Source organism: Corythoichthys intestinalis, chromosome 20 (genome assembly GCF_030265065.1).
Source record: "Corythoichthys intestinalis isolate RoL2023-P3 chromosome 20, ASM3026506v1, whole genome shotgun sequence".
NCBI lineage: Eukaryota > Metazoa > Chordata > Actinopteri > Syngnathiformes > Syngnathidae > Corythoichthys > Corythoichthys intestinalis.
This window is the reverse complement of record NC_080414.1, coordinates 27,172,908-27,196,924: the sequence shown is the minus strand read 5'-3', so window position 1 is coordinate 27,196,924 and position 24,017 is coordinate 27,172,908. Positions and strand designations below refer to the sequence as shown.

Below are 24,017 nucleotides of genomic sequence, written 5' to 3'. Positions count from 1 at the left end.
AGGGGGCTGCACCGGTGAAAATGGCTGCGAGTGAATGAGTTAAAATGTTGTTGTTTTTTAAAGACAATGACATCTGGATGGCAGACAATGTTCTTCAGTGTAGCCAGGACAAATTTGAAGTTAAATTTATTGGTTGAAAATATTTTTAAAAGTGCAATTTAGATTCAGGTCCAATAAATCAAAATGAGTACATAAATGGTCATTGTGTGAATATCGTACCTGCGCAGGTGTTTGAAGAGGACTTGCATTGTGTCATGGTTAGGTTTTGGCAACTTCTTGATCAAGTCTTTGATGGAGTTTAGTCTCTGCTTGTAGTCGGAGCATTCTGGAGCAGAAAGACAGGAAGCTTGTGAGGGAATTCACAGGCGTATAGCACCATCTTGAGGCCACATTTGAGGAATCAATTCACTGGCGGTTGACATTTATGTTACTCACTAATTGCATTGACAAAGTCATTGAAGGATCCATAGGTGAATAAAGGTTCTGGAAGTTCCCGGAAGAACATCTTGAGTGCTCCTGTTGTGACGTGGATGTCCTCCCACTTGCTGTCATCTAGTTCTACCTTCTCATCTGATGCAGGCAAGGATAGATAGAATAAGAGTCAGACATATTTAAAAGACAGACTACATGGATTATTATTATCATCATCATCAGTTAAGGTAAATCAACCTAGTGCCATTAACTTTGACATTTATAATGAAGTTTTAAGTGTATTTCAATAAAAATAATAAAATAACTTATACAGTTTTAGTGAATCAGTTAAAATGGGTAGCCCAATAAGAATTTATAAATGAGGGCAAAATCTAACTCAGTCAGTTTTCTTGTTATCGCAAAGGCCAATGACAAAAATATCAACTGGGAAGTGATTATGGGCAAACCGCACGTACCGTATTTTCACGACCATAAGGCGCACCTAAAAGTTGGATTTTCTCCAAAATGGATGGTGTGCCTCATAATGCGGTGCGCCTATTGTGTGGACTGAGTACCAAAATGTGTCTGTCTGACTGAGCAATTTTTGAAAAGGCCAGTGTAAATGAGAGCTCCATGAGAACCTTAAAGTGAGAAGGTTGGATGTGATAGGAGGCGTACATGGGTTATATACAGTCCGTGTTGGTCCTCATTATAGTAGAGAGGACGGAGTAAATATAATCTACACAAAGAAACTGTAACCCGATCGACTCACAGCCTCAAAAAGTAAGGGTTACATTACGTCAGAAACTCGTTCGGTATGCCTCTGTTCCGAACCGAGCACCCCGTACCGAAGAGGTTCAAAACAAATACATGTACCATTACACCCTTACTATTAATACTTCCGAAATAAATTCTAGGACCACATTCTCTCCCGCATTCCTACCCAAAACCGCCCAGCTAAAGGATTTCCATCATTACGACAGAGAACTTCAACTCATTAGAATATGGAAGACACTTGTGTCACCCTAATTTTAGGTAGAAATTCCACTCAGGCAAATGCTGACTATCACCAAGTTGTAAATGTTAACCAAAAGTAAACAAAACCTGTATAGCAACAACTGTTGAATACTTTATGTTACTTTAAAATGCAATTACTGGCTATTTTAATATGCTTAATGAAATCGCTCCACAGGAATGTGCAACCCAGCTGGGTGTGAAATAATTGCGCCATCTGCTGGTTACAGCCTCTACAACAACAGCAGCGCATTAGCTGGTGATTTAACACCACACTGCATGATTGGAAAGAAAATAATCTCATTGATAAAAACATTACTTTAACTTTATAAACATGATCAACACATAAAAAGGTCTACACTAATTAAATAACAGCTCTGTCTGGGGATTTTTGCTTCTAATGAGGTCTACTGTACAATTGATCGCCGATTCAGGAGAGAATATGTCCTACCGTGGTTTACAGCAAAGCGTAGCTTCTGTATCACTGCCAGGTTCCCGCTTACTCGATAAAGGCCATCTATACTGAGACCTGCAGTAAAAGGACAGTGAAAAATACATGATTTCTGAGGAATATTTTCTTCTAACTGTCCAATAAACCACCATGCAAAAATATTTCAACCGGCAGATGATGATCATACCCGTGTTCTCCACATGGTCAATACACATTTTGACAAATTTCGGCACAGATGTGGTCTCTCGCTGGCACAGGTTGCTCAGACTGCAGCCAAAAACTTGATCTGAAAAAATGATCGGAAATAGACATTTATACAATTCCCAAAGATTAATGTCTGAAATGGAACATGGTTTTTTTAATCTGGATCCCACTGGTATCGGCCATGCTTTCTGCGGCGGTTTAATCGGCTACCTTTGATGTAGCCTTTGTCTCTGACAGCCTGATAGGTGGGACGACGTGTCAAGAATTTCTTGAGCTTCAAACGAGTTTTTTTCTGGTCCGATGAGTCCATGCTGACGGAAGTCTTCATCACAACTAAAACAACCGAGTATAAGTGTATGAGAATGTAAATCTTAAGACTATACAAAAAACAAGAATATTATGGGTTGGCCTTACCTCTGTTCTTCTTAGAGTCTCGCTGGTCTTTCTCTTTGTCCTGTTTCTCAGCTCCAGGAGATTCAGGCATATCCTCTTCAATGGCTTCATCCGACTCCCACGCCTGATCATTAGCCAAAATTATCTCGTTAAAAACTTTTAGAATGGTTAAATAAATCTACCAGTGTGACAAAGTCCACTTACATGTGTATTAATGGTCTCTGTCAGTGCCCGGTACCAGTCGTTGATGACACTGTCAATCTCCGACTGGATCAGTAGTTCGGTCCCCTGACGTGTCTTCAGCTAAGTAATCAGAAAATTTGGATGTTAGAGGACCATTATGAACTTTGCAGTAAAAGTTAAGGATATTATTATTATTATTATTATTAGGCTTTTGCTTGGGAATTTTAGGATTTAACCTAAAAAGAACCTTATAAACATGACAAGGGAACACATGCTGTAAATTTTGCCGTTCAGCTCTTTACAATACCAACTATAGTATCTAGAGTACCAAACAGTTGAACAATATCTAAAAGTGTTTTAATAAACAGGGGTTGGACAAAATAATGGAAACACCCAACATTTTGGCATCATAATCATTAAACATAATTGTTAAAGAATGGGATGAACATTCTAATGTTGAGCATTTCGTAAGGCAGGCACAATCCCCAGACCTCGACATTATTGAGCATTTATGGTCAGTAATAGAGATTCAATTAAGATGTTGATTTCCACCGCCATCGTTTCTAAAAAAGTTAGAGGGTATTCTAACTGAAGAATGGCTTAAAATTCCTTTGGAAACAATTCACAAGTTGTATGAATCAATATCTTGGAGATTTGAGGCTGTAGTTGCAGCAAAGGGCGGACGTACACCATATTAAATTAGTTTTTGTTGATATTTTTTAAGGTGTTTCCATTATTTTGTCCAACCCCTGTATTTTATATTTGCCCCCAATGTTTATCGGAAACTCAAATATCCCTAACTTGTATGTGATTAGTGTATATATTTTGAGCCAAATGGTCTTTAATAATACCTCAATGACATGCTTCTTGCTGGACTTGTCCTTGGATGCCCATTCCACTGAACCGCCACGCAAGTCAACGGTAAACTCTGGCTTAGATTGGTTGCTGCCGAACTTCTGAAACGCAGTGATGCAAGGTGAGCGACAATCCCATCGAGAGCAAGTGGGTTTGAAAACAATAATTGTGTTGACAAATTACAGTATCAATAAAAATCAAGACAATGACTTAAAAAATAAATATGAGTGTTTAGGATAAAGTTTAGATAGTGTTTAAAAATGTTAGTATTATTTGTAATATTTTTCTATTAAAGCAGGCAAGCCAAAGTTAGTACCAGTAATGTTATTCTGTCAACGTTGTACTTGCATACAACTAAATGAAAGCCACAACTAAATATAATACACATTACTGCCACCTACAGTTCAAATTCCGATGGCTGACAATGAATACACAATTTAAAAAAGGTTCTATTGTTAATGTGGTATAATTCTTTGCCTTGTGTACAGCACAAGTAAAAACACATATGAAATTTATCCTAATAAAATACTCGACATGTTCTGAACAAAAAAGGGGTAGAACATCAATGACCGTATTATGGCTCCAGCTATCGATTATTTGGGTAATTGATTAATCTATCCATTAGTTACCGTAGTTTGAATAATCGAGTAATCGGATTGCGAACATTTAATGCGTTGCAGAATATATTTTAGGAGATGTAAACCAAATTAAGTGTTTATGCTTGCAATAATACTTATTTTGGCTTGCAAAGATTACAGCATTAAATGCGAATATAAAATAAATTCCTGAGTGTTTCTTCAAACGATGCAGAATTGCACTTTCATTTCACAAGAGCAATAAAGGCATTGGAAAATAAAAATACCTGAGCTTAGCCTCAAACAGCATAATAAAAATCTAAGTACAACAAAAGAACAATTGGCTAACTTGAATAGAAAAACTCAACTAGCTTTTTTTTTTTGTTTTTTTTTGTCCAATGTTCTTAACAAATCTTTCAAACACATATTCCCACAAAAAACTGCTAAAAATATTTCTAAACTAAATAACCAATGCATAAACAAACATTTTAGCTCAAGCAAAAACTTACAACCTGATGTTGGTCTTAACAGGGAGCACCTCGATTCAGCCATGTTAGACGAGTTATGGCATATTCACTGCTGCCACTAGGGGGCATAGTCCACCCAAATCAATAAAACACTTTCAAAACAAACCATTAGAATGTCATTCTAATTACTTGAATCCTCGAAGCAGCAAAATTTGATTCGAAGCTTTTTTCTAATCAAATTACTCGAGTTCATCGATTAATTGTTGCAGCACTAGACCGTATCACCCAGGTTTCAGCTCTGGAATACAATTACAGAAAAGATTTTCATTATAAATTCCTCCAGTGACGTTAAAATCATATGGCTACTGAGGAACATAACATCAATGCATAGGGGGCGGGTCTTGCTTAAAAAAGCCCAAGTTGAGAAGCTAACATTTTTTCTATCTCAACAATTTACTGTCAACCTGTAGTATTTATTATATTCGCTTTAATTGTATTTAATTGTATTATTTGTACAGTCAAACCCTACTAAATTGTGCTCTCCGATTTATTTAATGCGGTTAATAATAAAGCTGAACCATTAGCACACAGTGAAACACACACTAGTCTGTAAGTTAGCCAAAGCAGCGGCGACTGAAACTAGGACGGGCAGCATCAGCCTTTTAGATTTACATAGGAGACAGCAGGACGGGGCTTGAATGATTGCTTCCAGTTGCTAAGAAGAGCGAGGAGCAGCTCAGGGATGGAGCCATTTCGGTATAAAGACTTTAGAAAGTAGGAGAGGAGAAAGCAATGAACAGGCAATATTCTTTATATATGTGGCAGTGAATACTATGTAGCGAGAGCTTGGCTAAAACATGAGGGCCATGAGTACGCACCCAGCTCGTGCTTCCGCCTTGACCTTTTGCGAAAAGGAGGGAAGAACCTTGCAACACCGTCCATGAGGATGCCCAGTTCTTCCTGTATGTCAAAACCAGAAAAATAGGTGAAATATTCATAGCAAAGTCCTTCAGATATGTGGTTTAAATTTCCTACCTGACTTTTTTCCCATTCTCTGTGATTTTGGTAACATTTAGGACCCCGCACTTCTCTGATGGCTAAGGAGGGTGGCATAACATCAAATCAGAACGCAACCACATACAGTACTATACATGAAAATTCACACAAGACTGGGTGAAATTTGACATGAATGTGGGACTGTGGTACAGTATGTCAAAGTATGGCATTCACTATACATGTGATCTGAACATTTGTTTTTGCTGGTACTTTTCATGTCAGATCAGCCATCTGTCTCCTTGTATGAGTACTGTAAATTGTCATATACCCGATGTTGCACTCTGCTATATTACCATTACATCACTACTTGCTGCTAGTCACCTTTTCACTTTATTCCCAATTTGTGTACACTGTAATCTCTATTTTTCTATTAGCCTTGTTATCCCTTTAATTTTATTTTATGTGGTGCACGGTATGGCGAGGCTTTAAATCTTGTTGTACTCTGTACAATGACAATAAAGGCCTACTATTCTATTCTATTCCAGGGTTTCTACAAGTATCAGCAAATCTCAGGTATCGGCAGACAGTTTTAAAGACACAAACCGTGAGTAGAGTTGTTTGATAATGACTTTTGAACCAATAACCGATATCCCGATTTTGTACAACTCCCAAAATTCGATACCAATATCAAACCGACAGCGATATATGCGGTCGTTGACTTAACAAATTATGGCTAATTGTATACTGATGCCCCACTGGATACATTAATAACGATAAATGTAACAACTCCAAGGTTTTCCAATAAACGTTCAGTGAAAAACAAGAGAATAACTTCAACTTAAGTTATGGAAAAAGTGCCTATATTGCACCACTATATGGTTGAAATCATAATAGTGCTAACATCAGTTTCTCCGATCAAGTGCTGTGCAAAGTGCCAATAAGGCACTGCCATATCACATATGACCTACACAGTGCTTCTGGCTCAAAATAACAACAAAGGCACACAGCTTCAGTACAGTGAATGAGGTATTTTATGAGTTAATAATACACTTTCAGTCATTTATTGTTCAGGTAATTTTTGCACCTTCAATGCAAATGTTCTACTCACATAACAAACCCCAAGCATCTTATAGCCTGGAGACATCTAATGGTCAATACGCATAACTGCTGTGCTAAGCTGTGGACCAGCCCTTGTACAAAGGCTTCTACATTCACTTTGAAGGCAACATGCATATTTGCCCAAAACCGATAATGAAAAACCGATGACAATATTATCCGATATAATTTCAAAATGCTTTTATTGGCTATCTAATAATCGGACAACTCAAATAAATTATGCAAAAAATAAATAAATAAATAACCATCACGTTTACATAATTTTTAATGCCTCAAACATTTTTGTTTAATGCTTTTTAAGGCCTGAATTCTAACAATATTCATTTAATGACTTTTAATGCTTTTTAATGACCCGCATAAACCCTATTGTATTCTACAGTTGAACCTCAAAAGTCTAGGTGGGATTCTGGTAAACCAATTTATTTACGTTTTAAAGAAATTGTACCGCACAAGAAAAATAATGGTAAAATAACTTTGGAATTTGACTTAAAAATGTAAACATGTGACCCTAATCATATCCTCAATTAATTCTGGATCTTGTGTAATGGCTGACAATAGATAATGATTGCAGTTGGTTACAAACATACTGAAACATTAAACATTTGAACATATTGTACTCAAGGAAGTCTGAAGAAGGTTTATCCTGAAATATTCCCGATTGTTAATGTGTATATTTTTTGCTTTTGTTGAGTAAAATCATGTACAGCTTTGAAATTAAATAAAAATTGGATATTCCACTAAAGATGTTCAAAAAGGTTACATGTGGTGCAGCTAGCTAGAGACGGTGACAACATGCAAGATGATAGAGAAGTGAATGCTCCGATTAAATGACAGAAATTATACATTTATGTTGAGATGCAAGTAGGATGATGATGATGCCTTTGAGTGCAATGCAGTGCAAGCTGGGGTACTAACAGTTGAGGGATGCTTAGGAGATGATGGGCAGGAGTCAGAGTCAGGAGAGCTCTGCTTGGGCACCGGAGCACACTCCTAACAACAAGAAGCATGACATGAAGATTTTTCTACACTATCAGGTAAGTACAGAAGTCAATGAAGACAGTCAATAGGTTAGTGAGGAGAAGGAAATGGATCAGAAATCTGTAGTAGAATAAGAACATTGGGCTGCATGATACATAGTAAAGAAAGAGAAACTGATACTTGAGATTTCAATTCATGCAAAAGATTGAGTGATCTGTTTCCATCCTTGAATGTATAGGTTCAGCCAGTCTCACTAGTTTTTATTTTTAACGAAAGGCAAGTCAACAATGGTTCTTCATATATAAGTGGCAGTGTTTTGCTTTCAGTTATCCTAGAGTAATAGATAACAAAGCTATACTGGGATTTCTGAAACACCAACACAACTAGTTAGAAAAGTCAAATGTCCATATTGTTTTGTGAAGATTTTGCAGGTGAGAATTAATGTTTTGGTAATTTCTTTTGATGATAAAACAGCCAGTATAATAATCCATTTCCTGCACAGTAAAACCAGCTAGATTTTACACATTATACTAAAAACACCTTAGGTCTCTGTAAAATTTAAAATAAGTGTGTGATTGGACTCAAAAGAAGTTGATTGGACTCAAAAGAAGTTGATTATCAGGCCCAACTCTATAAACTACACATTTTACTATCTGACATTGTGCCTACTATATTATCTTTGAATTTATCTCTGCTTTACAAGACAGAGGAAATATAGCCCTACCTTATCATTGAGGTCAAGAACATATGTGCTGTGTCTCCACTTGGTGAGTATGATGGGGTCCGGCTGCTTCCTCTCCAGGCTCCGACTCTTGGGGACCTCACCAGATTGAGGGGAAATGTTGTACTGCGTGGAGAGATGATCACACCATAAACGGTTTAACTCCTATGCAGTCCGTCAATGCATTGTAATCTCGGCCCTACCTCTCCTTTAGCTGTCCATAACAGAATTGGAGAAAGAGGTCTCTCCAACAGTTTTTCCACCATCACCTCTGAGAACCTCTAAATGTGCCCATGTCTAAATTGTAGTGTAGGCACTCAGAGAATGAAGCAGGCCATTCTGATCAGCTCTTAAGCCACCTGATTAGTTGTAGCATGAGCCATTAATAGTCCTCCAGGAGGAGTTCAATTACAAAAGTGACTCCTGTGAGCCTGCCAGACGCTCATCCACTTACATAAACAGGACTCAGATGGCACGCCAAGGGGACGAGCTATAGTAAAGGTGATGTAATTCGAAAAGACATTCAGGAGGCCTGAACCATATTGTAAAAAAATCTATCATTGCGATTTTTGGGTAGTTTGCGATATTGTATTGTGATATTAAAACGAGAAGAATTTTCACCAGATAACTTGAATAGCTCTGTTTGGGATAGGCCTGATCGATACTGGAAAACAATAACACTGCGATATATTTTGCCAAGGCTCCACACTCACTTTTTGCATTGGTTGCATTGGTGCATCTTTTTTCTTATGGTGCACCAGCACAAAATGTAGGCGCGCCCACATTTGTCATTGCATCAGCTTAACGCCATACTTTTAATCACTCTCCATTACATTCATATAAGTGAGTCCACTCAAATTCATTCAATGCTTTGATGCCCATGCGGCCACGAACAGCCTCTCACTCAAGCAATGAGTTGCCATAGACTGTCGAATATGACTAACACATTTGTACCTTTGATCGTAATGCTAATAAGGCTTCGCTGCAAAAACAAAGCTACAAACCTTTCAATGATTGTTAACTTTAAGTACCAAACGCAAGCTGCACTGCTTAGAAGGAGGGGGGGTGAGTGGCTGTACGAGCATGAAGCAGAAAAATATATTTAAAAAAAAATTAAAATCCCGATCCGTTTCACACTATTCCAATCCTCAGAAAAATGGCGCGATTGGCCTGATTTCCGATCACGCGATCGCATCAGGACATCCCTAGTAAACACTGCAGTAACGGAAGATTCATAAAGCAGCACTACCTTGGGTAATTCCCATTCCGACCTGGATCCGTCAGCATTGTAGTAGTAGGGTCTTCCTTGCTCATCAACGTGCTTTATCCACTACAATTAGAACCCACATTCAGTAAAGCCACTACAGTTGTGTAAGGTGACCACCATAGGCCACTGTACCTTCTCTTGTGTGTATTCTGAGACATAAAGGGTGTGTCCATGTTCATCAAGCTCCTCAGACCAGCCTCTAGGGGGTGAACCGTACTGGCTGTCAGACTGGCTTGAATGGGTGCTGTGGCAGTTTTCCTCAGATGAAAGCAGCTGTTCAAAAATGGGGATAAATCAGAAGGAAATTTAGCAGAAATGAGAAAATGATACCATGTACTGTAAAAGTCTGGTAACAAGTGACTTCAAAAAATTATGATGCGAAAAGAGGCCTTAAACTCCAGTCCTGTTTTGTTCCAAAACAATTTTGTTTGCATTATCTATTCTAGACCACAGAAGTATGCTGAATTTGATAAGCAATAGGGAGCAAATCACCCTGATTCTGTAGTTGGATTATCATCATCAAATAATTAACAGTGAGTCCGTCATAATTTGGGTTTGAACCAGAGACAGTCTGTCTGACTGATTATACCCAGCTTGCATTCTAATCTATTAAACCCTCGCTGCGAGTATGCAAATAAGTGCCACTCGGGCATTGCATAATGATGCAATGTAGCAAACTACCACATGGTGGCACTGTGGGACTGTTAAGTAAATGAAAGTGACACCTATCAGATCCTTTGCTGGATACCATGAATAGAAATTACATTTACAGGGTGGGTTTACTAGCCGTGTGTTAGTATCAAAATAGTAAATATCAAACCACAGGTTTAGGGATCGCTTAATTGAAGTTTCTGCTTTTTTTCCTACTTTACCTCACTCTCTGCCGTGCCTTGGATTTCTCCTCGGAAGCTGCTGGTGCTGCCGCTAGTGTCCCGTGTGCGTGGAGGTTTCCATGTACGCTCCCCCGTGGCTCTGTTATAATAGAAATGCCTGCCGCTCAAGTCTTTGTGGGTCTCCCAATCTCCGTGGATATGCAGTGGTGAGCCAGAGGGGACAGGCGGTAAACTCGACTGAGAGATCTTGAGCTCCTGGAGGTTAGTGTAAACCGGTGAGTCTGACCTGCCCTGACCCGTAGGTGATGTAGTCTGGAGATGAAAGCAAGAATAAGACATTAAGTCAGATTTCAGTCTTTGAATGACAATAAACATGACAGCACGTGGAAAATTACTTGTCAAATCACTATTAAAAAAAAGGGCTAAATAAAAGTGCAATATTGTAAATTAAAATACCATATCAAAAAAAAAAAAAAAAACAGCTCGTGTAGTAAAACCTTGGCAACACACTAAGGTCGCACCACAAAAGCAAGAAAGTAAAGTCTCCATGGCTACAGCTCATCTTATTCAAGGCTCTTCTGAATAGTGTAAACACTGAGTAGGCAAAAAGCAGTCAAAAAAGTCAATATAAAGGAACACGGAGCTGCATCTCAAGCACTTCATCAAATTTCAGTGATATGGATTACCAGGAGTTGAATCACGTTAAATACAGCAAGGCGCATATTTTATTTTCACACTAAGAACCACATAGTTTTATAACAGCTTAATGAGTCTAAAACAAAATTTAATGAATCGTTGTACTCAGCGCGTTTCTAAAAATAATACAATACTCGGGCACAGCGGGGCACTAGCGAGTGAGGGGGGGAAGCACTTATCTATCATAAAAAGTCAGAAATAGCGTTTTAAACTCTACAATCACATCAAAATACAGGTTTCTGTAAAAAAAAGTGACGTTCTTTCTGTATTCAAAATCGGGACACCCCCTGTTGATAGTCAATTCAGCTCTGCTCATGCTTATCAACTTCCATCTCCACCTCTTCCTACACTCTGCTGCTGTACTTTGTCTGGACAGAAATGGGGATATATCACTGTAACTGTTATGTAATTAGTAAAGATGTCCCGATCGATCGATCGGGTCCGATCACGTCATTTTCAAAGTATCGGAATTGGCAAAAAAATATCGGACATGCCTTTTTAAAAATTTTTTTATTTTATTTCATTTTATTTAAATCGTTTTCTAATTGTATTTAACGTTACAGACAAAATGTCTTACACTCACCCAGAGTAGTTTTGGCTTAAAGTAGGGCTATCAAATTTATTGCGTTGACGGTGGTAATTGAATTTTTTTTAAATTAAATAATTAACGCATGCGCTGCACGACCCACTCACGCATTGTCGCGTTCAATTTATAAAGACCCCGTTTTACCTATAGCTAGCGCTAAAAGGCAGCGTATAATGAGTAGAGAGAATTTTGACAGCCTTTAGAGCCATTTTTTATGTGGCTAAAACCTTACATTACAATACCTCTCTCAGCAATTAAACATAACGTGGGAGGCAATGTGGGGAAGAAAGGCAGTAGTTTATCATTTTCTTAACACCATATGTTCTTTCCAAACGCAGAGAAGATATATCAATTGGTGCCCCTACGCACAGTCATGGTTGCACTTCCCATCATGCATTTGGGCATAAGTTAAATGGCTGCAGTATCATTTACTGAAAGCTCAACAAATACACTAGATGGCAATATTTAGTCAGAATATACAAAGTCACATTTATCCTTTAATAATTACAAGTGTTTCGATCCGTGGATCCCTCTCACAGAAAGAATGTTAATAATGTAAATGCCATCTTGAGGACTTATTGTCATAATAAACAAATACAGTACTTATGTACTGTATGTTGAATGTATATATTTGTCCGAGTTTTATTCATTTTTTTCTTAATGCATTGCCAAAATGTATATGATTGGGAAAAATGATCGGGAATGATTGGAATTGAATCGGGAGCAAAAAAAAGCAATCTGATCGGGAAATATCGGGATCGGCAGATACTCAAACTAAAACGATCGGATCGTGAGCAAAACAACATGATTGGAACAAACTTAGTACAGTGGTACCTCTACATACGATCACTTCGACACACGATCTTTTCGACATCCGACGTAAAATTTGAGCCGCCATTTGTTTCTACATCCGACGAGTTGCTCGAAATACGACGACATGACAGCACTGCAAACGAACGCACGGGGGATTTTCTTGTGTGAGAAATCAACACAGTTTTCAAAAAAAGTTGATACAGTTGGAGAAACAAGGAAAAAAGTGATGCTTACCTTTGAAATGAAGATGCAAGTTATAGAAAAATATGAGCTTGGGGTGCGCGTCCCTGAACTGGCTCAACAATACAGCTCCATGGTCCTCTTCCGACCACCGTTCGCCACTATTTATAAGTTAAGGTGACAATTATTATTGTGGTAACATTGCCAAGGAAATCGCCAGCTTCGTCACGTTTTTATCATTTATTTAAGAACTTATCCAACACAAAACGCCCATTGTCTTAAGCAGTTGACTGCTCTTAAGAAAACGAAAGTATTATCTCTACCGCACCGACCTATCTCACTGAGACGTCAGCTTCGCGGTGCGTTCAGGGACAGTAAAAAGTGTCCGCCATATTAGAATCCGATTCGTTACATTATTTACAGGAATAATTATTAATTCTTCTTATTATTATTATATTATTCTGAATTATTTATTTATAACTTATTTGTTTTTCTATGTTTAATTGCCATTTGTAACAGTGCCAGCAGTATTTATTAAGAATTTAGTGTATGTTTTTAGGCTTTGGAACGAATTAATGGAATTATAATGTATTCCTATGGGAAAATCCTGCTCGACATACGACCATTTCGACTTACAAACAAGGTCCTGGAACGAATTAAATTCGTATGTAGAGGTACCACTGTAATTAGTGTTTCTCAACTAGTAGGATGGGACTTAAAGTGGTTTATGTTGCCTAGTTGGGTTACCTAGCTTACCTCGCTCGTTCCACCTTGCTGATTTATTCTTGCTGCGAGCAAATAACTTTCTAATATCCATTTGCAAGAGTAATTCTGTTTGAGCTAAATAAAATAAAAAATAAGACATCTTGTTACAGATTACAGGGACTGCAGTTACAAAATGCTTGTAAAACAACTGGAAATTATGATGGGCACACATACAAAAATCGAGGTAATATGCCAAAGCTCTTGAGTGAGACCCTCTCACCCAAATCGCATTTAATTGTCATTGTATTCATAGCCACAGTTAGCTAAAAGATGGCAGCTAATCTGGTACATCCAGAGTAGTTTACCGCAGTTAGCTGCCTGAAGCGTAAAGAATAAAGTTGAACCATTTAAATTCACAATTCATAAGAATAGTTGAACCAACAAACGTCAACACAGAGGTTAAAAACAACAAGGATGGGCAGTTAATATGGTACTAACTTGTAAACCAGTTTGGCACACGCACTATAATATTGATGCTGCTTTCATGTGTTGTTGGAGTAATCGAAAAAATGAGTCTCCATTACATGGTGTCTATAAAAAAGCGCCAAACAGTCACTCAACTTGTGATGTATCACTGGAGCATTAAAATAGGCTACTCTTCTTTGTAGCAAGTCAGTAACCACGTTTTTATCCCACATTACGACTTTACAACAGATCAGAACGATTTTTACAACTTGGCAACTCAGATCTCCCAACAGACATGAACACAGCATATCTCCCAAAAGTGCTTATGCCTATCACAGCCAAAGTTGCGTGCATAAATTATCATATTAAGGAGCCATCTGCCTAACCCTTGTGTATATGGAGTGAATAGAGTAATATGACCTTATTAAATAGGTGCATTCTGTAGATTATCCTATGTACTAGTAGACTTAAAACTCCAAATTATTTGATTTATATTATCGGTGAAATTAATACTGGGCCACTGCAGATCAATAGTGGGGCAGGTGCCCCAGTTAAATATGTCTGGCGACGCCCATGGTTGTGCCTATGTTTAAGGCTGTTTAGGCCTGCACACTATATTGTCTGAACATACCCATAGCGATGCGCGCATGCGCAATAGGCCCATTGCAAGATGTGTGATTCTTGTTTTTTTTGAACACGCAAACTTTTGTTTTGCTTCATACAAGCAGCAAGTGTGCAAAGACATGGCCTCACTGATCAGTTTTATATGCATCAATCTTCATCATTCACTTATGAAAACCCTTAGCCTGGATTAAACTGTATGATATGAATACAATGTGGTCATAATGAGTCAACCAAAGTCTTCCTAAACATAGCTAACCAAGTTATCTGGTGAAAATTATTATTGTTTTAATATCGCAATAAATAGCTAACCCCCCAAAAAGTCGCAATGTCAGTTTTTTTCCAATATCGTTCAGCCCTACTGTCTATTCTATTAGCAAAAAGGAAGTAGCGGCATTACTGCAGTCGTTGACAAATTTTAAAATAAAGCCCTTAATAAAATACTGTTTGACGTTACGCATGATTTATTGGCCTTATTTCTTTAAAGTGGCCAACGTGTTTCTGAGATTGTGAGCCGGCGTGCTTGACTCTCTACCTGAACTTTTCGTGAGGAAATATTATTAAAGATATTCCTTGACATCATCACCTCATACCAAAAATACACAACCTTAACGAGGACCTTATACTCTTAAATCATGTGGCAAACTCAAAGCATAAAAGATGTTCAGACAACAAAGGTGCTCACTGCTGTAAAAACTAGGAAATTTCCATTGATGTCAGAAATTCCCTGTCATTAAGCCCAGTTTTAAATCCTTGTGATATAAACACATGCCAATTTTCCAAAATAAGCACAATCATTAAATTGCTGTATTCATATTTTCTCCTGCAGATCACCTTGTATCCAGAGATCCTCACAAATACCTCATCATCATCATCCCCAATGGCCCTCCTGTAACCTTTGAATGCTCGCTGCATAGCGATGAGCGGAAGCTGCCAGACGGGACAGGAAGCACACTGACCCTTGTCTTCACCTCCCGCCAATGCACACGAGCGGCTGTCACTGTTTGAGGCATAAAATGAAAGGAGCGACAAGAGCGAAGAGGAATTGGCTCTATCTCTCAAGTGCACACTGCAGTGGCACAACAGGAAACAGTGCTGAAATATTAAGATCCTTTTCTGCAAGATAAGGTTACTCTTTATAGTCTGAAGAACCATATTTGGTAAAATGAGTGGTGAGTGGGTCTTCATAATTAACCCCCATTTTTTGTGATGTAGTACGGCACGATTTAATTCAGATCACCTGATAATAATAATAACCACTTTAAATGATTTTCTATCAAACATGAGATACCATTGTTTAGTACACGAATGTGTGATTCAGCACCATAAACATTCGGCCAAAAATAGCTAAAATTACATTTTCGGTTTTCGGTTAAAAGACCGAAACTTTAGCACCGGATAATGTGAAGAACCGTAGTCCTCTTGTGATTACATAGTAAAAACATGGCGAGAAGCAACACTACAGAGAAAGGTCCGACTGCGGCCCAGAGCCAAGCGACCGCCTTATACAAACCACGCCTTATACAACCCACACCCCCTGCAAACCACACCTGCTGTTTGTACGGTGGCGCGAAGAATTTGTTTACTATGAAGTTCAAACGGTTTTTGGGACAATAGGCCCTAGCAAACTTAACTAGACACAGGGTGATTGTGGACGCAGGGGCGTGCGTAAACATAACTAGATTGTAACCATTGCTATGTTTGGAAGTTATTTAACGTTGTGAATCAACCATTAAAGTTGTTAAAATTGCATTATATTTTCTTTATTTCCCTTCTGTCGACTTTCGACATGTGATAGATTCCAGTCAAGATTTTGCCGATTTAGGAGTATTTTAGACAAAAAGTTATTCACCTTGTGTTTGCTACAACAGAGCCTGCCTGAGAAGTCTACTGCTTTAAGATGATGTTCTCAAATGCCGCCGAGCCATTTCACAACTACCGTATTGGCCCAAATATAAAAGATGGCCCTGATTATGAGACGACCCCCTCTTTTTTTTAAGACAAGTTTGAAAAAAAGACTTTTTGGACACCAATTTACCGTGTATACAGAAAATAATTACAGTAATAATTACAGTACATCCGAAACAAATTATTATAACGATACATTTGAGAGAAAAAGCATGTTATTTTGCCTCATTCAAATCTTTATATCTGAACATTTAAATATGTAAACTAAAGTGCAATCATATTCGTAAATGAATGGCTTCTGGTTTTTGAAATGTAAATAAACCAATCTATTGTGATAAAACAACAAAATTGCAATAACTGCATTAACCATCAAAGTGAAGTCTAACTGTAACTGTAGTCTTGAAACAAATCTGAATAAGGAAAAACATTGCAATAAAATAATTCAAACTGGTTAAACTTGAGAGTTGCTGAGATCTGCCATGACAGAACATCGCTTCAATGATATCTGGCGCCATCTAGTGTTGTGAATGGGGAGAGTAGCTGAGAGCTGTCATGACAGAACATCACTTCAATGATATCTGCAGAGGTTGCGCTAGACTTTTTCGTTGTCTGTCATTTTGACTGACAGGGTCATAAAAATCCGGTCATAATCTATTTTTACCCGTCACTTAAATTTTTAAAATCACTATATCTTGATGCAGTCACTATATTTATATACACAATAATACAATAATACTTTATAAAGCACCCCTGGCTTTTCACCACTCACCAATCAAGGACATGAACTGATCAAAGATACATAAATTTATATGTGAAATCTCCATGGAAATTAATGACTTTTTGAACAATAGGCGCTAGACTGTCATTGGACTGATCATGAGCTGTTGCTTGTGCGACCTTGGTGGAAGGGGGACAGGTCCCGATAAGCTTTGGCTTTTTTCCGTTCCCTTTGTCATGTCTCTTTTCATCTTCTTGGATAAACAAATATTCCCCTCTTTTCTTTTCTTCCTTTTCCTTCTTTTTTGTTTTACGTTGATTTTAATGTTGATGATGATGTTGATGATGATGATGACAAATGACAATAAATTCAAATTCAATAATATAGAGTAACTAACATTAGTGCAGTCATGGATTACAGTAAGCAGGCCAGTGCTGTTTCCATATATATTTTTATTATAGTATGTATATACAGGATATATACCCCCCCCCCAAGTGGGACCTTCCATGATCCCAATACATTTAATAATAATAAAATATTATATAATTCCATTTTATATATATATATATATATATATATATATATATATATTATTTATTTATTTTTTTTAATGTATTTATTTTTTTTTATTATTATTAATAAATAAAAATACACGTTGATACGACGCACATAAAGGAAACTTCCATTTTTTAAAAAATCGTTAGAAAGTTTTATGGACTTACAATCCGCTAGCTTGTTGTTTCCTGTTGTCTTCCGAAATACACCTGGGTGACGGCGCGTCAAGTGTTCGTTCATAGCCGACGTGCTACCGTGGTATGCGAGCTCAGCTTAGCAAAAAGAGTACACACAGTGGTGGCACCCTCCAAATTTTCCCTGAAATAATTTCAGGCCTCTTTGGCTTTATGCCACTAGGCGGCGTTTTCAACTGCTCGCCGCAGTGAGGAGTGAACCGGCGATTCACTTGATTCGTTGTCATCCTTCATCCTCCACTGCATCAGTCCCTCTTTTTTCACCTCTTTTATCAACACCATCGTCGTTTTGGGGCTTTTTGAAGAAACTTCGGACACTCAGTTGCCTTGACATTTTTCCGAGTAAAGCCAAGGACGTCATGCATCAAGAGAGACAATAGCTAATTAATATGCTCACTCGCCACCCTGTGGTCTGGGGTGTGAATTGCAACCTGTCAAAATGACACATGGACTTCAGTTTTTTCCGTCACCGTTTTAAAAAAAACGGTCAACGACGGAAAATATTCGGTTAACGCGACCCCTGATCTGGCGCCATCTAGCGTCGTGAATGGGTATAATGTCTAGACCACGAATATAAGACGACCCTCTCTTTTTCAGTCTGATTTCAATGCAAAAACACCGTCTTATATTAATTTTATTTTCATCCATGTAACTTATATTTTTCAGACATGGTTCTGAGAAATTTTGTGTGCCTCACACTTCCAAGCATTTCCAAGGACTTTACTCAAAATTTAAGCATTTGTCAAATTTTGAAAACATGACAGTAAAATCTAAACATTTTCATGGATTTCAAGTACCCAGTTGAACCCTGAATAACTTGCTAGGATTGAGAAAGTAGCTCAGGACTCACTGTAACAGACACTAACCATAATAAAAAATGCACTATTTTGTAATATGTAATCCAACATCTGACTAAAACCCACAAAATTATTCGATATCAAAAACTGCGCAATTGACACCCCAAATATTCGCTCCGAAATTGTATCTAGTAGGCACAATCCAGCAACAAAGTATGATACGACGAAAAGAAAGCTCTTCAAATGACTCCAACAATTCCTTGGCCTCTACCTGCCACCAAATGAAGGCCTTAGCACAAAAACAGCAAAAAGGTACACAAACAGTCGGCAAATGCCAAGCCGCAAAATATGCTGGGGTTCACTGCATCATCCAATTTCCATAGTTTGCATAAGAGATGCATAAAATAAGCAATGGTCCCATTTCCATATTTGTTTGAGGCGATCGAGATGCAACAAGCAGGCTGGGACCTGATGATGGACACCCCAGGTCTGTGACATGTTATTGAATGCGGAAAGGCCACGTGGGGGAAGAGAAGTGTAACTGAAGCGTAGATGGTGTCAGATTAAGGGCAGCAGTGACGAGAGAGCAATGTGTGTTTTATTGAATAAAGGATAGCTTCATAGAGCGGTAGGATGTCTGGAAGGCATCTGTTGAAGATTGGCCAGAAAGTGGAGCCCCTATGTGTGTGTGTGCTTATTGCCAAGAACAAGTTTCTGCAGTTATTGGCATGTTGGGACAAATTATTGTTTTCTTCTTGCTTTCCCTCTCAGCTTCATGTCCCACCGTGGCTGTATAGTAAATGAAATAGACCTGGGCCTTGCACTGTGTTGTAAATTAAACCATAAATTACATGAGTGACGAGAAGCAGGTCAAGGTAAGGGCAGTTGGGATGGAGTTTGTAGTACTACCGCACGTCCGCTTGGTGACTCACACGAGCTGAGGTTAAAGAACTGATGAGGAGCAGGAGGGTGTGAGTCTCCAAGCAAAGACTGTGACCATGCTGAAGCATTGGGAGGGGGAGGGGCTTCTATATATGCACACATGGCAAACCACTCTGCTGCATCACCATGCACTCTTTCAGACACGTGGTGCTTGTGCAGCATTTTGCACAAGAGCCCAAACTCCATTCAGGCACCTTGCTGCAGCATTTTCTAGGTTCTGCTATTCTCCTCTCTGTGTTTGCTGTTAGATGGATTGCCTCAGATTAAAAACATCTTGCTCTGACTACAAATCAGTCAAACAAAAACGAGCTGCTGCACGCACATGAACCATTTTCATGATGTATGTCTTCAGTTGGGAACGATCTTATTTATTAACAATTACAGGGAGTCAATGGTGTTTGGGGGTGGCAATGGGTGAATTGGCAGGTGCTCCCATCACGGGTGCATCAGTTCCGCATGACAAATCAAACAAATCGGGAGAGCGCTTATGAGATTTCAGCGTGTCACTTCAAATACTTCATGGTGTAGACGCACATTAGAATCACAGACAAAGAGAGCATGCATGCGTGCAAGTGATTTTAAATTCTGCTTTACTGCTCTCTATGATTGCCAGCGTGTGTGGATAGACTGGTGAAACCACCACATGCGGCCCTGCACCCACATCTCCCTGGAAACATTGCGAGACAAGCACCTTGTTCCAAGCATACTGGTGCCAAATGAGCGAAAATAGTCAGAGAATGTTAACGGTGTTTCAGATTGAACTGCACAGAATCCTTTGTGTTCTTAATCCTACAATCACATTCGGGGCACCATGATAACCCACCATCCATCAACCTATAAAAAAGGGCTTTATTGGTCCACCTGTTTTATATTATTAAACCTAATCTCACGAAAGAGCCGAAGTGTTAATTTCAGACATATTTTCTGAGGAACATTAATGAGAAGAATATGTGGAAAGGCTATTGAAAGAAGTGGATTCACATTGGAAGTACAGTGGTACCTCTACATACGAAGTTAATCCGTTCCAGGACCCTGTTTGTAAGTCGAAATGGTCGTATGTCGAGCAGGATTCTCCCATAGGAATACATTATAATTCCATTAATTCGTTCCACAGCCCAAAAATCTTCACTAAATCCTTAAAAAATACTGCTGGTACTATTACAAATGGCAATTACACATAGCAAAACAAATAAATTATAAATCAAAATCGGAATAATAATAATAATAATAATAACTCCTGTATTAATGTAACGAATCGGGTTCTAATGTGGCGGACGTTTTTTGCTGACCCTGAACGCACCGCGGAGCTGACGTGCCAGAGACAGACCGGTGAGCTTGAGTTTCACTTTCACTTTGAATGCTTTCTTGAGAACACCGTCAATTGCGGCAGACAGAAGGTGTTTTTGTTTTGAATAAGTTGTGAAATAAATGATAAAAACGTGGCGAAGTTGGCGATTTCTCTGGAGATGTTACCACAATAAGAATTGTCAGCTTAACTTATAAAGACTGGCGAACGATGGTCGGAGGAGGACCGTGGAGATGTATTGTTGAGCCATTTCACGGATGCCCACCCTACGCTCATATTTTTCTGTCATTTGCATCTTCATTTAGAAGGTAAGCGTCAACTTTTTCCTTGTTTCACCACCTGTACCAACCTTTTCTGAAACCAGTGTTGATTTGTCACACAAGAAAATCCGCCGTGCATTCGTCTGCGGTGCTGCCATTGTCGTCGTATTTCGAACATGTCGTCGGATGTAGAAACAAATGGCGAGTCAAATTTTACGTCGGATGTTGAAAAGTTCGTGTGTCGAAGCGATCGTATGTAGAGGTACCACTGTAGAAGGATTTATGACGACTTGTTCTTTAAAAGGTAGAAGTACAGCATAGAAGGGTTTAAAGATATAGATTGTTTAAATTAGGACATATATCTTAAATGAGAAGTTACAAAGAAAAGAAAACAAACCTTTCATCACATTTCATAAAACTGGATAATGTGACAGTAGGTCATGACTGAATAACCACCAATAACAGTGTTGTTTTTGTCATTTTGACGATAACGAAAATATTTCGTCAACGAACACTTTTTTTCCTGACAATGAGATGAGAACGAGCTAAAAACGTGTTTTGGGAGAGTAAAACATAACGAGCCGAATGCCAGTTTTCGTCTGACGAGTATATATAGTATAGTAGAGTAGAATAGTAGTAGTATAGTAGAATAGTTTCAGTCACATGTTCACAATTTGAGACATTTTATATGTAGTTAGCCTGCATAATTGCAGTGTCTGGTTGTGTGATTCATGTGACGTACTGCACCCCCCAACTCACCAGTGTTGTTTCCTGTCACTCCAGCTTGCACACACGGTAAGATTTGTTTTCTTATCTTGGCCAGAGAGAATATAGAATGTTGCTTTAGCCTTTAAAGATCTGTGCTGAGTGATCATCACACGCTAAATGTAACTCGTAGCACTAGCATAGCATTCACATTCATGTTAGCATTAGGCTAATGCTAATGGGGAGCAACCTCTTAAACTCTTGGACTTTTTTTTTTTTGCTTACTGTTCGTGGCATATAATTTATTGAAAATAATGTAATGTTTTCCTGCTGAGTGTCTATTATCACCAAGTTGATGTTGTCCTTATAGACGCTACGATATGTGCTTGTCTTGCCTGGCACAGCCAGACTATTCTCCCTGTATTTTTCAAACACTGTTAGAAATAGTCTAGGACCCAGCCCATTAACGGCCTCTCGAGCAAGGTACAAAATCAGTCGTCCAATCAGATTCGTTTATTTGCCTGACGTGTTCATAACGAGTAACGTCACTCTTGCGCACCGAAAGTCATGTCTACAACAACACAGATGGCGAACGGGAGAGCCAAGAATATGTTCCAATCCGCGGTAAAACCAGTTTTAAATTACTAAAAACACATCTAAACAAGTCATTGACAACAGTCAACATGGCTCGTGGTAGCCATGTTGAATACACTTCTCCATTCTCCGCTCACGCTAATTACTTGAAACTTTTACCAACGTCACGTCTGCCCGTCGCTGATTGGTCCACTCCGCTGTCTGTTTGCTGTGGCTTGCTCCGCCCTTGGAATTTGATCCGCCGGACGGTCGCCAGACTCAATCGCTTGGAACAGCGGTGAGTCTGGTATAGACCCTACTCACGTGACGTCACAGCCACGCCCCCGCGCCATGTTGTCCGGATACTAGTCATGTTAATGCATTAGCGCTTCGTAAATTCCTCCTATTATGGCGTGTTTTTCTGCTCGTTAACATTAATAATCAAAATGGTGAAGTTGTGTGTGGCGGTCGGTTGCAAAAACAGAGAAGATAGACGGAGAGACTTGAATTTTTACCGTATTCCGAGAGACCCGGAGAGGAGACCGAGATTGACTGCTGCAATTCGACGAGAAAACTGGGCTCCAAACGACTACCACAGATTATGTAGTAGTCATTTCATATCTGGTAAGACGCATTTAGTATATATTTAGAGGGTTTTGGGCTGACAACCACAATTAAGATCATTGCTAGGCTAATCGCCGACAACATACACGTATGTATGTAGTGAGTGCTATCGCTAAACCATATAAACATTAAAAGCCTTAACTCCATTGACAAACGACATGAAATACATTAGACTTGACAGTGGATGTTAGCAAGAACAAAAGATTTTGAATTGAAAATTTCGTAACTCACCTTCCGAGCACAAGATTCCTGCCGAATTTTCGTGTACGAGGACCTGTTTCACCCAACCAGCAACGTAGCATTTATAAGCCTCCAAGCTCAAAGTTTTTCAAACTTTCGTGAGAATAGGCTGATTTTGTGTGGACAAGATAGTTGTAAATATCAGGATATCAGATGTCAGGCGAAGCCAGCGGGTCGAAAAACATCGATTTAGGCATCAAATACGGATCTGGCGAATGGATAAACGGAAGCTTTTCCACGTAACGCCTTTTATGCAACGCATCCAATGAGTTTACAGCGTCAGATAACACCGGGGCTTCCATGAATTGCTCTATAACTTGCTCGACTAATTGAAAACAATGAGAATAGGTCTAAAAAAGAGGTACAATATGGCGGCCGGAAACAGCGACACGCCCATTTTGTGACGTAGGTGAGTAGGGTCTATACGAGGCAGGTGCTCGTCTGTCAATGTTAGTTCAAAATAGATGGAAACCTTTATTTATGGACAGGGGTGCACATAAGTGGTCCGCATGCGCGCATGCGTACCGGACGTAGACAAACGCGCTGGCCCTCAACGACTTCCATACGCTTTTGCGTACCGATGGCTGACCACCGTATTTGCGGCGGACACGAGAAAATAACTTCTCAAAATGTCAAAGAGGCAGGCCACACTGAGTAATTACTTC

General features: G+C 38.9%; 1 protein-coding gene across 2 annotated transcripts in view; it reads right to left on the bottom strand.

The window, feature by feature from the left end:
- Window positions 1–24,017, bottom strand: part of LOC130908681 (rho GTPase-activating protein 12-like) — a 73,178-nt gene that overhangs the window by 3,552 nt on the left and 45,609 nt on the right. The window contains exons 3-17 of one of the 2 annotated variants that reach the window (XM_057824374.1): window positions 10,504–10,776; window positions 9,764–9,904; window positions 9,614–9,694; window positions 8,368–8,490; window positions 7,581–7,655; window positions 5,589–5,650; window positions 5,432–5,513; window positions 3,508–3,612; window positions 2,678–2,776; window positions 2,495–2,597; window positions 2,291–2,413; window positions 2,064–2,162; window positions 1,877–1,954; window positions 436–570; window positions 220–325 (exon numbers count right to left, since the gene is read on the bottom strand). In XM_057824374.1, the coding sequence (XP_057680357.1) occupies window positions 220–325; window positions 436–570; window positions 1,877–1,954; window positions 2,064–2,162; window positions 2,291–2,413; window positions 2,495–2,597; window positions 2,678–2,776; window positions 3,508–3,612; window positions 5,432–5,513; window positions 5,589–5,650; window positions 7,581–7,655; window positions 8,368–8,490; window positions 9,614–9,694; window positions 9,764–9,904; window positions 10,504–10,776 (1,685 nt within the window). The remainder of the gene's footprint in view (window positions 1–219; window positions 326–435; window positions 571–1,876; window positions 1,955–2,063; window positions 2,163–2,290; window positions 2,414–2,494; window positions 2,598–2,677; window positions 2,777–3,507; window positions 3,613–5,431; window positions 5,514–5,588; window positions 5,651–7,580; window positions 7,656–8,367; window positions 8,491–9,613; window positions 9,695–9,763; window positions 9,905–10,503; window positions 10,777–24,017) is intronic. The other variant, XM_057824375.1, reaches the window with a different exon arrangement.